This window comes from Peromyscus leucopus, chromosome 1 (genome assembly GCF_004664715.2).
Source record: "Peromyscus leucopus breed LL Stock chromosome 1, UCI_PerLeu_2.1, whole genome shotgun sequence".
Taxonomy (NCBI): domain Eukaryota; kingdom Metazoa; phylum Chordata; class Mammalia; order Rodentia; family Cricetidae; genus Peromyscus; species Peromyscus leucopus.
The window spans coordinates 129,052,567-129,067,588 of record NC_051063.1 but is presented as its reverse complement, the minus strand read 5'-3'; the positions used below and the strand labels follow the sequence as shown (position 1 = coordinate 129,067,588).

The 15,022-nt window shown below is 44.1% G+C and overlaps 1 protein-coding gene across 1 annotated transcript in view; it reads left to right on the top strand.

Annotated features, from left to right (window-relative positions):
• The first annotated feature begins 4,643 nt into the window (after window positions 1-4,643).
• Gabrg3 (gamma-aminobutyric acid type A receptor subunit gamma3) overlaps window positions 4,644-15,022 on the top strand; it is a 602,977-nt gene continuing 592,598 nt past the window's right edge. The window contains exons 1-2 of the mRNA XM_028894674.2: window positions 4,644-5,087; window positions 9,736-9,884. Of these exons, the coding sequence (XP_028750507.1) occupies window positions 5,035-5,087; window positions 9,736-9,884 (202 nt within the window). The 5' untranslated portion in view covers window positions 4,644-5,034. The remainder of the gene's footprint in view (window positions 5,088-9,735; window positions 9,885-15,022) is intronic.

Below are 15,022 nucleotides of genomic sequence, written 5' to 3'. Positions count from 1 at the left end.
TCATATGTGTATATATTTTAAGGAGCTTCTACTGTGTTAATTTCCAAACAACCACTCAAATGGCACCCATTTTAGTTGCTCCCCACTATTCCCACCCTTCCCCACCTCTTCCCTACCCCTCTAATGTTTGATGTTCTTTTTCCAGGTCTCCCCCCACTCCTGCTTTAGGTAATCTATAACTATCTATTCTATTTCCTCTTCGTAGGGAGATCCCTCCCTCCTCCTAGTCCCTTACTCTATAGCTAACCTCTATGGCTATACAGATTGTGTTTTGGCATCCGAGTTACCAGACTTAGGATGATTGTTTTCTAGTTCCAGCCATTTACCTGTGATTTCACAATTCCATTTTTTTAACAGCTGAGTAATATTCTATGTGTAAATGTACCAGTTTCTTTATCCATTTATCTAATTCTGCATTTTTATAGGTTTTCTCTGTGTGTTTCTATATCCGCATGTGTTTTTTGTGCTTTTTCTTTGTTTCTTTTCTTTATTTATTTTCTCCTATTCTTGCCTGTTTTTGTTTTGTTATTTTTCAGATGCCTATTTGTATTCTAATGAGAGAGAAAAAAGGGTGTGGATTTGGATCAGTGGGGGATGGTGTGGGGAGGATCTGGGATGAGTTGGAACAGGGGAAACTGTGATTAGAATATATTATATTAAAAAATCCATTTTTCAAAGATGTGTGTGTGTGTATGTATGTATGTATACATATCTGTAAAAAGAACAGCAAGGCTACATTTCTCAAAAGCTGACATAAAGTAGTTGTCCAGGCACACACTGCTTTATGCATGTTTGGTGCTTTTTTATTGTTATTATTACCAGTAAACAAATGCCCTTTGACCTGAAGATTCTGTTTGAGTCAAATAACCAGAGAAATGAGCACATATTTGCACTAGAGGACAAACACAGGAATGTCCTTCATCCTAGTAAGTAAGAGATAAAGTACTCTCATAGTCAACTAGTACTATGCCTAGGGATAAAAATCATGACTGTTGACTGTACAGCAGCATGGGCACAGCTCATGAGGTACTAAATAGGAGGTTGTTCAGAACACATATGCTGGTTGTTTAATGTCAAACAAAAGCTAATCCCTTGTGAAGGATTGAATACAGGTTAGTTTTTGGAGCCCAGGCCCTGGGATGGAAGACACCAACAGTGTCATGTAGATGGTGGACAGGTGGTACTTGTGGACCTATTGTGTAAATACGTGTTGAAAGGCAATGGACGCATGCTATAAAGATTAGTGCATTTTCTCATATGAATCTTATCCTCACTAATAATTTTGGTTCGAGTGGAACATTTGCAACCTCACAACATAATTTAGAAGTATAACTTGTGGAGCAAGAGAGGTTTTGTGTAAAACTAAAACCTCAGAAAGCCACAATGTAATGATGAGCCGGTGATGGTGATATGGTTTAGGTACCTGGACTGTCAGGCTGGCTTTGTTTGCTGGCATTGGAAGCTGCAGAGGGAATCCTGAGAGGTATTTCTCCAAGAAGCCACAAGGGGATCTCCAAGCTAAGGCAGCCAGCTTCCGTCTCTCACGCTTTCCCAGCTCCTGTGGAGAGGAGCTGTAGCTAGGCTCACAAGCTGTACCAACTGGTCCAGGTCTTCCCCCAAACAGCATAGCTGCCTGAACAAGTGCGCTGTCGGGTTCTCGACTTTTGAGTTTTGCAGATCTTCTCTCAAGCCTTGTGTCTCAGGATGAAGCACACACACACACACACACACACACCCCGAATTTTGTGTTTTACTATTTATTTTCCTTTCTTTTCCTGCTTAGGAAGGGAAAGTGAATTCTGCTCACCCAAATGGAGCTGTTAAGTTTTTCAGGTGCTGAGATGGAAAGGCTAGCCAGCAAAGAGAGTGTGAACTGTTCATGTTCTGCAAAGCATGCCACCCTGGTCAACTTAGGCAAGGGAAGAAAAAAATCAAAGGCTAACAGCTGGTGCTTTGAAGATTCTTGACCTTGCATTTTGCTTTCATACTTATGTTCAGAAAGCTTGCTTTGAATATGTCATCCCTCCTGACTCATTTAGCATAAAATATTTTTCCCAGGCTGTACCATGAGGCTTTCTAAAGTAAAATATTCAGCTCTATCAAGCTTGCCTATTGTATCCAGTAAGTGGAGCAAAGCACTTCAAACTTCAGAAGAGGTCAGGTCGTACTCATTCATAATAATAGCACATCAAACCTATGCAGGAAAGAAAAGAATAAACACCACCAGCAGAGGGCCATATAAAGGTCTCACGTCTTTTATTTTATTGACAGGTTGCAGTGAATACAGACACATATAATCCCAGGACATTTCTCATTGTGCTGACATTTTACAAAATTATCTAAGTGCCAATATGTCTGTACTGTAACATAGATTATAAACATGACCCCCCCCCCAAAAAAAAATGGTGAATACAGCTTTGCAGTGTGGTACTTGCAGGAAGAAGCATTGAGTGTCTGGTCAGCTTCATGTTCAAAGACACAGTGGACACATTGACTAAGGAGGACTACTAGGATGGTGTAGAACCTCCTGGGACTTTTCTCAACGTGTGCAGTGGAACTATGCTGTGAGAATTTGAATGAATCAACCACACTGACTCATGGTTCCCATGGAACCATGCTTGACATTGTTTTCACCTGTGTTCCTATAATGATGTCAAAAATGGAAGCATGAAAAGAATGTTACATTACTTTCAGTTTTCTTGCAGAATGTTTTAAAATTTTTTGTGTTGATGACATGCAGGTAGCCCTGCTGTATATGTGGATTCTGTATCCTTGGGTTCAAACCAACTTGAAGGGAAAAAATATTGTCTTAAAAAAAGTATATCTGTACCAGGAAGGCATTGATCTTATTCCCTGGACAATTATAACAACTATTTACATGGCATTTATATATAGTAGGCACCACAAATAATCTAGAGATGACTTAAGCCATATGGAAGAGCTATGAAAATCTTAATACATTTTCTATGACAGATTTAGCATTCCCAGGGATCCTGGAGCCAGTTTCCAGAGAGGAAATTGAAACATGACTGCATTTGTAAAGAGACTCAAGGTAATACTGCACCATCCTTTGACTGATTTTTGAAGTGTTCCATTGTATGGTACAGAAATCAGAGATGAAGAAAGATTTTTTGTAGAAGCTTGAAGAAGTAAGGGAAGTGTTGGCTGTTAGGAATCTCCAGAGATCACAGGCATTCCTGCTAACATACATGTGGGCAAAGAAGGATGCTAGTCAAAGTCCTGGTTGGGGTGAGCTGGGTGAGCCTGAGTACCCATGGAGGCAGGAAGATAACAAGGACCACATGTTAACCCAGGCAGTACAGTCCTTAAACACAATACTGTTATCAACAACAGTCTCCAGCCTCCTGCTGGCTCACAATCCACATCTGTGAATCCAGAGACAAGGCAGGGGATTCCCAAGAGCTCCAACTTGCTTCTCTTTATTTTATGAAAACGCTTATTTGTCAGGGTGGCTAAAATTCCTTTTCTTGGGGAAATATGCACAATATCAACACCCTCCTCCTAGACCCTAACAACAAACCCAAGTTCACCCCCACACCGTTCACCTTGTGGAACTGGAGATTATTGGCCACACTTACAGAGGATGGGTCAGAGGCTACTGACAGGATTTCATGTGTGAACATGAAACAACCAACCTGTAAAATCTTCACTTAACATGGCTTCACTTAATGGCTTCTTCACCTCCTTCCCCCAGTTTTCCCAAGTCTGTACATTCTATTCTAGCACTCCACCCCCACCCCCCAGATCCAGGCTATTGGCAATGAGGGCCAAGGTGCATACAAATGGCTGGCAGGGATGACTGGAAATTAGCTGAGGGTCCAATGGCCTTCCCAACTCCTCCTTCTCTGAAGGAGAGCCAACAATCCACAGGCCCAATCCTGATGGATTCGTGCAAGCAGGCATAGCTCCTCTCATAAGCATCTTGGCAGACTGTCTGGAAGGATAGTACCTTATAGTAGTCAGTATTAAAGAAATTGTCATGGTTCTATGAATAGTAGTTGAAAGTGGATTTTTTAAACAATAATTATTTTTTAATTAGGAAAGTAAAATTCTTATTTGTGTTAAAGCTAATACTTGCATGGCAAAGACTAGCTTTCTAAGACTTCATACAAATAAAAATAGGCAATTTTCAGTTTGAAACGTGAAAATAACATCCGTTTCACTTAACGGAGAGTTCTTGGCTTTCGGGCTCTGAACCCTTAACCATTTCACTTCTACTAATTGCTGACATGTTTTAGCCTCTCTTTTTCGCCAAGAAAGGGATATTGTCCCAGCAAGCCACAGTTACAAGCACCAGGGGGAGTCCAGGTAAGCAAGCTCCATGCCGGGGATGATCGCCTTTTGGCAAACCATCTCACCTACTTGCAATGGCGTCCCTAAGAGAAGGCACACGGCCCACGGGAGGCAACAGGGGTGGGTGCGCTGCAGAAAAACTGCCAGTGCCCAGAACTCCATCTATGACACGGGCCAGTCCCCCGGCCCTTTCTGCGTCTCCCTGCGGGATCCCCAAGCTCTCCTTCTCGCCAGCCCCGCCCCCTTCCCGACCTCCAACTCTGAGTCCATTCAAACCTCACTGTCTTCGCCTGGCGTTGCCAAGCGTGTTAATTGGGGAAACTCCTCCCCGCCGCGGCTGGAAGGCACAGCCAGAGCAGCCGCGACCTCCCGCCCCGCCTCCGAGCCGAGCGGCCCCAGCTCAGAGCCCGGAGGCAGCCCGGGCAGTGGGTAGCCCGCGGGTCTCCGACTGCGGGAGGAGGGCGCCCCGCCACCTGCCGCCTCCCCTCCCCTCCACCGCCGCGCGCCGAGAGCTCCCGGGCGCGGACACAACCAACGTGCGCCCCGCGGAGCCGGGACCGTCGGGGGCGCCGCGCTCGGAGCTGACACCTGTCCCACCCGGTCCGCCGAACCCGGAGCTCTGCAGCCGGTGGCAGCCTAGGCGCCTGAGCGAGGGGGAACAGGCCCGCGCTCCGTGAAAGCCGCGCCCGGTAGAGGCCTCGGACCCGAGCCCGGAGCGCCATGGCTGCGAAGCTGCTGCTTCTCCTCTGCCTGTTCTCGGGCTTGCACGCTAGGTAAGTGGCTCCCCGGCGTTCCCCGAGGCCGGCGGGGGCGGGAGGGCGGCGGGGTGCGCTGTCTGCCGGCCGCCAGTCCCTGGCGCGCGCCGTCCACTGGGCTGCAGGAGAGGGACCTTACCGACTCCTCACCTGTAGGTCTCCCCCAGAACCAGACCCCTTCTCTAGGGCAGCAACAGCCCTCTGCAATCCGCTATGTGTGGGGACTGTTCCAGTGATTTTAGGATGTGGTGATTTTTAGGGAATTTGGAAATCAAAATGAGGCAGTAGCCTTATCTTTCTCCTCATCTGTTCCCCTTGCCAGCTATCCAAGGGCTTTCTTCCATACATGGGTTAAAACTCTATATCCACTCCATCACTGAAAAGAAACCTCAAGAGCCGGAAATTCTGTTTTCTCAGCCACCCTATGTTGGAGGGGGCTGGGGTAGGTGGCCAGGAAGAGCCCTGCATCTCCCCCAGCTCCTACACCACATGCAAGTACCTCAGACTCTATAAAAGAATCATGTTGCAGTTCACATGGGAGCTTCTTCCTGAAGCTGTAGGAAATTACCTCACTGTGAATACCCCAAACCAGCACCAGTCAGCTAACAGAAACTCAGAAGCACTCCACAGACAGACAAGGGCTCATGAGAAGGGCGGTGGCACCTGAAGGGTTAACGCCTGTTGCCATAAACACAACTAGAGATGCTGACATGGTTTAATTCCATCTCCCAGAGTGGTGCTCTGGTTAGAGACTGCAGACTACCCTGGGCTTGGGAAATCCCTCACTGCTTTCCCTAACCTCACCAGAGGAGTCAGAGGGCTCCCCATCCTGTCCCCAGAACACACTTGTTTTGACGTTTCCTGGATCATAAAGCAAATGAGAAAGCAGCTATCCCTGTGGGTCACAAGTCCTGTAGCCATCACAGGCTTTCATTTTCATTCACATTTGTGAAATATCAAAGAACTATGAAGCCACTCTAATAACTCCCTGAAACTATGAGAGGAGTGCTTCCCAAATTCTAGCTCCAGCTAACCAATGCCCTTACCCTAAGGAAGAAAGCCCTGTCCCTGTCCCTCAGGACTTGCCCTTGCTGAATTGAAATTGGAGACTTGAACAATCACTCAGGAAGGGGAAGCCTCTCCACCAAAGTTTCTTCTTTGTCCAAGGAAGGAGCTAGGAAGTGTAATGTAAAAGTGTGTTTTGAAGGGGATTGTGTCTGGGGGGACCTCAGTTTAGAGCAGATGCCACCAGAAGCATCAATGAGGCTGTAGTCACATCAGTGAGTCTCTTCCTATAGCCACCAACTCAAAAACCTGACATGCAGTTCAGGGTTCAATCAGTTGTGTAGATTTATAGGTAGTTAACAGTACTTCAAGCCTCATTGTTCTGTGTGCTTCCGGGGAGGGTGGAGCAGACTGGTTTCTGCAGATTTCCAAACATGAAAATCTCTTGGGTGTCCTCATCTTTCCTTTCCAGCCAAGGTATATGTACTAATGTTAATATGTTCTCTATCAGAGATTTCGGTCTTGGTAATTATGATTGCATATCAGTTTAAAAAGAACCCATTTTGTAGTTATTTTATTGCTATATGTCTCACTTTTGAAGGGGTGTTTGCTTTTTAATGGGTTTTACAAACATGTAAAATAATTGAATGGCCCATCCATCTTTCAATCTATTATAGTTCAGAGAGGATTCTCTTCAGCATTCAAGGTGCCTTGCTGGTATGGATGCTCCTAGATAGGCTCTGACAAGATTCCTTGTGGCTCTGCAATGGGAGTGCCGCCCCCACCCCTGACACCCATGGCTGAACTTATTACACAGGAAGACACGATGCCTCATTTCGATATTTTGATTATGCTTGCTGATTTTCGAGGTTCAGGAGTTTGTATTAAAGTTGAAAACTCCTTCAGATGTTGTTTCTGTCATTCTGATGGAGAGAAGGTGTAGGGGCTGAAGGTCATGTCTGGGAATTGAGCGTGTATTCGATTTATTTTTAAGGAAAAGCTAATTGCAGCAGTGCTGTTTAGGATTCAGCAATCCAAGCAACAGAGTGCTCAGAGGTTATATATATAACCCACTTAGAATTTTGAAGAGGAAGGAAATTCCACTTCATCCACCTGCTAGTGGGTCCTCTGAGGTAAGATTGGTTTTCCTCGGGGCACAGTATAGGGCAAGGGCTCATCTGGACTGGAAGAAGCACGGTGCTGGCAGCTGAGGAGCAAGGACCTCTGAGGCACCCTGTGCCAGCGACAGAGCTGGGGTTCTGCGGAGGAGAGTGAGACAACAGAAGATAAAAAGCCTCCTTTCCCTGCCCTTATCCCCAGCACTCCCACCTGCCCTAGCCACTCAGGAAGCTTATGCAATTTCAGGTAACGCCTCTCACCACTAGAGGGAGAGCGAGACTCCTTATAAACCTGTGCTTGAAGTAGCTAGCTTTTCTGGGTCTGTGCAGAGCATAGACTTACAGTTAACACAGAGGAGAGACTGTGCGGCCGGTGCACATGTGACTGTTGGGGCCATGAGGACCATGGAGCTGTAGACCTACTGCTTTTACAATGGTGGAGTAGAGGGCAGGAGGAGAGGAGGCCAGAGGAGAAACAGGCATGTAGCAGGGCACAGGGGAGGGCTCATTTCACTTGGAGGAGCTATCTATCCATTTCCACAGTCTCCAAGTATCTTTGTTCTGGGATAATTTGTTAGGTCCTAAAGGCAGTATGTGGCTGTCTTCCATCCAGGTGATTCATGCTTTTTCTTGCTTTATTTTGCTTTTGTAAGGTGATGCTATTAGCATTTGTTGATACAATGCTTCCAATGACATGAAATACTCGAATATTAAAAATTCTATATTGTCCTTTGTACAAATGCAGTTTTACAGGTAGTGAAGTGCATTCCCTTTTGGGTGGGATACCAAATATCTTAAGTTCCTCTTGGTGGTGAATGTTCAGCTTAGGTAAAATACACAACAGTTTTGGTGTCTGTGGACCACTTATTTTAATCCTCTAACTAGTGAGGTATTCATGAAACAGAATTCAGTTTCAGATCATTTAAGGAAAAGCTTAATTGCAAAAAACTATTCCACAAGACTCATTATCAACATCTCACACACAGGTGGATAGCTGTCCTTTCATGTCCACATAGTCCACATTTACAGCTCTAAGCAGCTGTTGATTGGAAAAACAGTGCTGAACATGTACAGACTTTTTCTTGTCCTTATTCCCTAGCCAATACCTTATAATAGCTGTTTACATAGCAGTTATGTTGAACTAGTCACCTGGGAATGATTAGAAGCATTTGTGAACATTATGTGTAAATAAAGCATCATTTTATGTGTGGACTTCACTATCTTCAGATTTTGGTGTGCTCTAGGAGTCCTGGGGTCCCATCTTCAGTAAAGACAAGACAGCAGTGTGTGAGTTTAGAATGCTGGACCACTACTCCTGTCCACCATAGCTTGTTAACACACCCAAAGACTGATGCAGATAAGAGCTGACACATAGATATTCATTTTTTTGTACCTCTGAAGATTTGAGTGAAGCTGAAGGGCTGAACTTTAAAATGATTGTACTTTTCACTGATTCCCTGTTAATTCAGGAAACTGACATGCCCGAGGACAAGCACGTTGGTGTAGAGCTGACAATGGACTCCTGTCTGGGAGCCGGGACAGAAAAAAGCTTGAACCCAGTGGGGACAAATTCTTCTAAGCGCATCCCCTCCCACCTTCTTTTTGAAAATGACATCAAGGCACACATAGACAAACAAGGACAGGGTTTGTTCCTTATGCTCTTCCAAGGTTCAGAGGCTACCATGTGTGAGGAAAGAGTGTGTCAAGGTAGAAAGAGACTCCTTTCTTTTCAAGCCCCAGGTGCTGTGACTGGATGGGCCTGATCCATTGAGAAAACCTGCTGTTGTCTTGGGGTTTCTCCTCATAAGAACTTCTGTAAGCATGGGTCACTCTGCAGAAATGGCTGTGGTACTTAGAACAGGACAGAGAAGGTCAGAGATGTCCAGGCCCTCCCTGGGATCCACTTAAAAGCTCAGAGTGTTGAAGGCATACTAGAAAATATGTAATTCTTAAAGCCTGCTGAGAAAGAGATGAATCAGTTTGGGTGATCAAGGTGTGTAAATTGCCAGAGGACATTCTTCACTCATCAACTAACACATCTCCTGGCTGTCCCCCATGCTGAGTGCCAGCAAAACAGGCCACCTCAGAATGCCCACACAGTTGTCTCTCAAAATCCAGGCCACTAGGAAGGCACAATCAGAGTCAGCCATTTTCAATAAGTCTGTTCTGTAAAAACTACTCCCTCCTTCCACAGTCTTGTTGGTGGGACTTAGAAACAGTACTACAAGGTACTCGGAAGTGTGTCTGACTTTGGCAGGTTAGTAAGGTACCATTTCCTGTTGGCCATTTGGGCATCAATTTAGCCATTGCCCTGTCCCTGGTTTAACTTTGGCAGGGCTCTTCTGCTAACAGCAATTGCATTCTTCCTATGGGATGTTTCCTAATTTGCATTTTACTTCTTTTAGTGTTACAGGTAACTTGTATGACTAGGCGAAAGATGCTGAGGACTCCCCCTCCCCGGTTTTAATAGCACTTAGAATGAGCAAATTTAAGGAATTTTCTGGAACTGTTGCAAATCATGTGTCACATTGTTATAACTGCAGGTCCAGGAGGGTGGAAGAAGATGAGAATGAAGACTCTCCATCAAACCAGAAGTGGGTCTTAGCACCTAAATCACAAGACACTGATGTGACGCTGATTCTCAACAAATTGCTGAGGGAATATGACAAAAAGCTGAGGCCGGACATTGGAAGTGAGTGCCATTTGTTATTCCAATACAAAAGAGACTATGATAACATATGTATTTCGAATTTTCATATTAAATAATTATAAATTCAGAATTGTCCACATAGTGCAATAAGGTCTACTGTATTCGTCACGGTTTTAAGTGAGTTGTAACGAACGCAAGAGATCGATGCTGGTCTGCCAAGTGTGAGTCTGTATTCCCTGTTGTATCCTTGTGGTGTTAATGACCGTTTCTCAGTTAGTCTACTGAACTTGCTGCCTGTGTTTAGTTTTAACCAGTGTGTTCTCTTCATGGGAATGGAGGTTCATGCTAGTCCCTCTTTTATAGGCTGGGCTGTTAAAGCCTTACTCTGCCTTTTAACTGCTGAGGTTGACAGCACCTTGCTCGTTGTTTACTGCCAGTCCGATCTGCAGCTTCTCTTCGTTCTCTCCTCACGATCTTTCTCAGGAAGGGCTTTAATACTGATGCAACAATCTGATTCATTGGCTCTCCTTTTATGAAGGTTCTCAGAACTCTTTCCATGGGGTTCTGTTTGATGGTTCTCATCAGCTTGTGACCTTTCATGCGACCTTCGCCGCAAAGTCCCTTCAGTTTTCCAAGTCCAGGACTGCACTTTGTCTGTATCAGGATCTATAATTACCTTTGTTCTAGCTGGCATACTATTTCAAAATCTTTGTGGTTAGTGAAGGAGGATTAAAAGGTATGTGCCCACTGTGACACTGGAAAAGCCATGTTTGTGGTTAGTGAAGGAGGACTTAAAGGTGTGTGCCCACTGTGACACTGGAGAAGCCATGTCTGTGGTTACTAAAGGAGGACTTAAAGGTGTGTGCCCACTGTACACTGGAGAAGCCATGTCTGTGGTTACTAAAGGAGGACTTAAAGGTGTGTGCCCACTGTACACTGGAGAAGCCATGTCAAATTCCCATGCCTCCCTTCCTTTTGTACACGAAGATAAGAACTTCTCCAACTTCCATCCAGATTTAAAAATATTTTTCCAGTGGACTGCAGCCAGAATATCCAGAGATAAGCAAAATAAAACACAATGACAACCAATACTGGCCTGGATGGAGGAAATAGAAACACTGTTGTTGTGAGTACAAACTGACACAACCACTGTGGACATCAGCGTGGAGGTTTTGCAAAAAGATGGGAAAATAGATCCACCACACCATCCAGCTATACAACCCTTGGGTTTATACCCAAAGGACCCAATGTCCTACTACATAGATGACCTGCTCATCCATCCATCCATCCTCTATTCATAATAGCCAGGGAAGAAAAGCAGTCTAGATGTCCAGCAACTGATGAATAAAAAAAAAATTCTGTGTGTTTATACAATGGACTATTATTCCAGTGTTAAAAAATGAAATTATGAAATTTTCAGATAGACAGAGCTAGAAATATTCATCCTAAGTAATCCAGATTCTGAGAGACAAATACCTCATATTATCTTTCTTATGTGGATGTTAGCTTTAAATATTTAGATGACTATGTTAAATTGGAGTAACTTCAGAAGTCAGGAAACTAGTAAGTGACCATGGGAAGGGCAGATTTAAGGGAGAGGGGCTAGTGTGCAGATTAAGTGTAAAGGCACAGGAGAATAATGAACTAGGAAGAGTTAAATAGTGTGGAGGATGGGAAAGTAGAGTAGGATGAGGGAGCATGGGGAAGGATCAGTAACACTAAGACATCTGAAAATGCCATATAGAAATCTACTACTAAAGACACTTCCTAAATATATATAAGCACATATATAAAAAGGAGATTAAATGGTTTTACCCTAAGGATATTGCATCTCCCACACACCATATGCTATCAAATAAAAAGCCTGTTGCCAGGCACGGCTTATTTCTTTTCTGGTTGTTTATCAGTGGGGTCCTGTATACCCTCTTCCAAGCATTATAATATATTGGCATTGCTTTTGGTTGCCATTCAGAAATTGATGGTAAAACTATTGCTGCAGATACCACATACTTCAGTGATAGAATGTAGGGCGATCAAGCTGGTACAACCAGGATGCTTCATTCCTACTGGATAGGATTCAGATAGCTGGAACACCCTATGCATGTTACCAGGGAAGAAAAGTAATGCACACTCTTAACCGTATGTGAAACCTGGGAGCTATAATGATGACTGGTCTGGCAAGATATGGCTATTTGTGCATTAGTGAAACAAATATTATGTAGTAACCAACAACTTTCTGATTGGACTTAAAGCCAAGTTGACTTTTTTTTAACTTATTTAAATTTAAAACAATTTGGAGTTGATGCCTGGTGTCTTAATTTAACTGGGCACAAATCCCATGACTGGATATGTTGTGTGGTGATTTGAATGAGAATGGTGCATATAGGCTCACATGTTTGAATACTTAGTCTTCAGGTGGTGGTTGTTTGTGGAGGCCCAAATTACTCAGGGTCAGAGAATCTGAGCTTGCTTTACCCCATAGGGCTGTGTAAGGGGATGATTTGAACATGGGCATGGTGATTGGGTGTTTAGAAGAGTCTACATTTGTCTGTGCTGTGTTTTTTGATCTAGCAAGGGGGAGATCTTTTGCCCCGCCCATTGGCATTGTTATAAAAAGCCCCTTTGAGTAAATGGAAAAGGGTGTTGGGTATTGGTCCAGGCCTTCCTGAAGCTATTTTGTGTTTCTGTCTTTTTTCTCATCAGCGAGGCCTATCATTCTATCTGATATTTTCTTATCCCCCTTTCCTCCTCTTAAGAACCCTAAAAAAGGTGGAAAAGGTAGGAGTTGGACTCCCAGAGTCTCCCACAGTTGTTTGAGGGGTATTAGGAGGTGCAGCCTTGCTGGAAAGTGTGTCATTTGGGGCAGGCTTGAAATTTAGAAGACTCATGCCATATTTGAGTTTGCTCTCTCTGCTTCGTGTTTGTGGATCAAGATGTAAGCTCTCAGTTATTCCTTTGATCTACCATTGCACACTCTAACCCTCTGAAACTGTGAGCCAAATTAATACTTCATTTTATAAGTTGCCTTGGTCATGGTGTTTTAACACCACAATAGGAAAGTAGCTAAGGCAGTCATGGAACCTAAGAGAGTACCCGTGGCCATGTAGGTCATAAAACTTAGGGGAGAATATAATACTATTATTCTGCTAATTCAACCTAGTAATTAATTGCTTTGTAAGTACTCTTCTTTATACCCATAGATTAGTGCATCTCTGACTCTCATTAGAGAAGTTTCTTCTTTTAGTTGCTAGCAGTTAACAGAGGGACAATTGGTCAGTGTGCACAGAATAAGAGAATGAGGAGTCCTCATCTCTCAGTGAGACATTTATGTCACACCCCTCCCCCAAGGCTCAGGAATCATCACAGAAGAGGGGATGGAAGAATGTAAGAGGCAGAGGTAGTGGATGACTGCTGATGTGATAAGGTCAGTGCACACACGAAGTCACAGCAGCTGTGACTACATGCAGAAGACCTGCACACTGTCAAGCCAGCCAAAATCCTACCATGAACGAGAGCTCGGTACATTGTTCCACTCCTGACTGAGGAGCTATTGGAAACTACTGGCTGATCCTGAGGAAGGAGGGCCCATTTTCTTTGGGAATGTGGTCTCTGAGAGGCTAAGCATACTCCAGTAGATGGCCTTGTATCAATGTATATTCTAGCAATACTGAGTGGAACTTAGTAGTTTAAAATAGAGTACACAAGGGGAAAAGTGATGAGGGATGTGGGAGAAATTGGAAGAGAGATGGGCATGGATCTGGCACTAACACATATTATGTATGAACATTTCAAACAATAAAATTTCTTCAGCATGAACTAGGTATAAGCACTAGGTGCCATTACCATTGCACAAGTTTCATGCATTCACCTTTCACCCAGTCTTCCCATTACCACCATTTGAAAAGTCAAGTAGTATGACGACGAACATGGCACAATTTGGGAGCCTATGGAAAGAGATGATTTTTAAATGTTGCTGATTTCCTCAGTGTTGGTCAGAACAAAGATAAACTTGAAGTTCTGGGAAAGTTCAGTCTAGCTGATACCTTCTTCCATCATGGTAACACATTCTCTGGGTTAAGGAAGTTTCTAGGCAGAAAGTGGGCATGCTCAACTTCCCACCCAGACCTCTGTGGCCCTCCTGAAAGGTCAGTTGTCACTGCTGTTCTTAGAAAGTTTGAGGACGCCTATTCAAACACTCTCTCTCTCTCTCTCTCTCTCTCTCTCTTCTCTCTCTCTCTCTCTCTCTCTCTGTCTCTCTCTCTGTTTCTCACACACTTGTATGCCATAGTGCTTTGATGGGAAACAGAAAGGTCCTACCTATGCCACAGGCAAGGCAAGTTCTTACTTCTACAGTTTTCAATAGTTCCTTCTTATCCATGCGAATTATAATTATCCAAGACCCTCAATGGGTTCCTGGAAGCATTTACAATGTCATATCCTACAGAGGACCTAACCTGTGATAGTGTTTAATTAATAAGGCAGTGTAAGAAATTTGCAATAATAACAAGTAAAATAGCAAAATGGTAACAACATTGTGATACACATTATGTAAACACTCTCAGAATATCTTACTGTACTGTATTTACCTAGTTTTGGATTGTGGCTGACCTCGGGAAACTGGAACCATAGAAAGAGTCTCTGGGTTAGGGAAGGCTTCCTGCTGTGTACATAAAGAGCTGTAGATTCTTCACAGGAGAAGGACCCTGTGGCTTTGGAGTGAAAGGGATTTCACAGAACAGTGAAGTGCAAAGTTGAAAGGCAGGATGCTCCTCTGTGGTTTCAGAGTCTGAAGCCCTAGTGTTGCTGTTCCCTGGATCTTAGGGCAGCACAGTCTCCTGATAAAAGGCCCCATCCCTCAAATGCCTTTGGGTGCATCTTTCTTTCTCAGCTGAATACTGAGCAGTGCCTGATTAGCAAACTCTAGCACCTTGCTGATATTCAGCTAGAGTGGAGTTAACTGCCTAAGAGCAGCTCTCCTGGGAAGATACTGCATATGTTATTTTCTTTCCTGGCTCAGAGAGGCTCTGCTTTGAAGGCCAATTTCTCATAAAAATCAGACTTGCTTTTCTGTTGTCATGATTCTGTTGAAGTTTAGTGTACTTTACCCCTGGTAACCATTCCCACACCTTGTCACAGTACATACAGCAAATGGATGCTCAACTGAGATACTGTAGACAGGT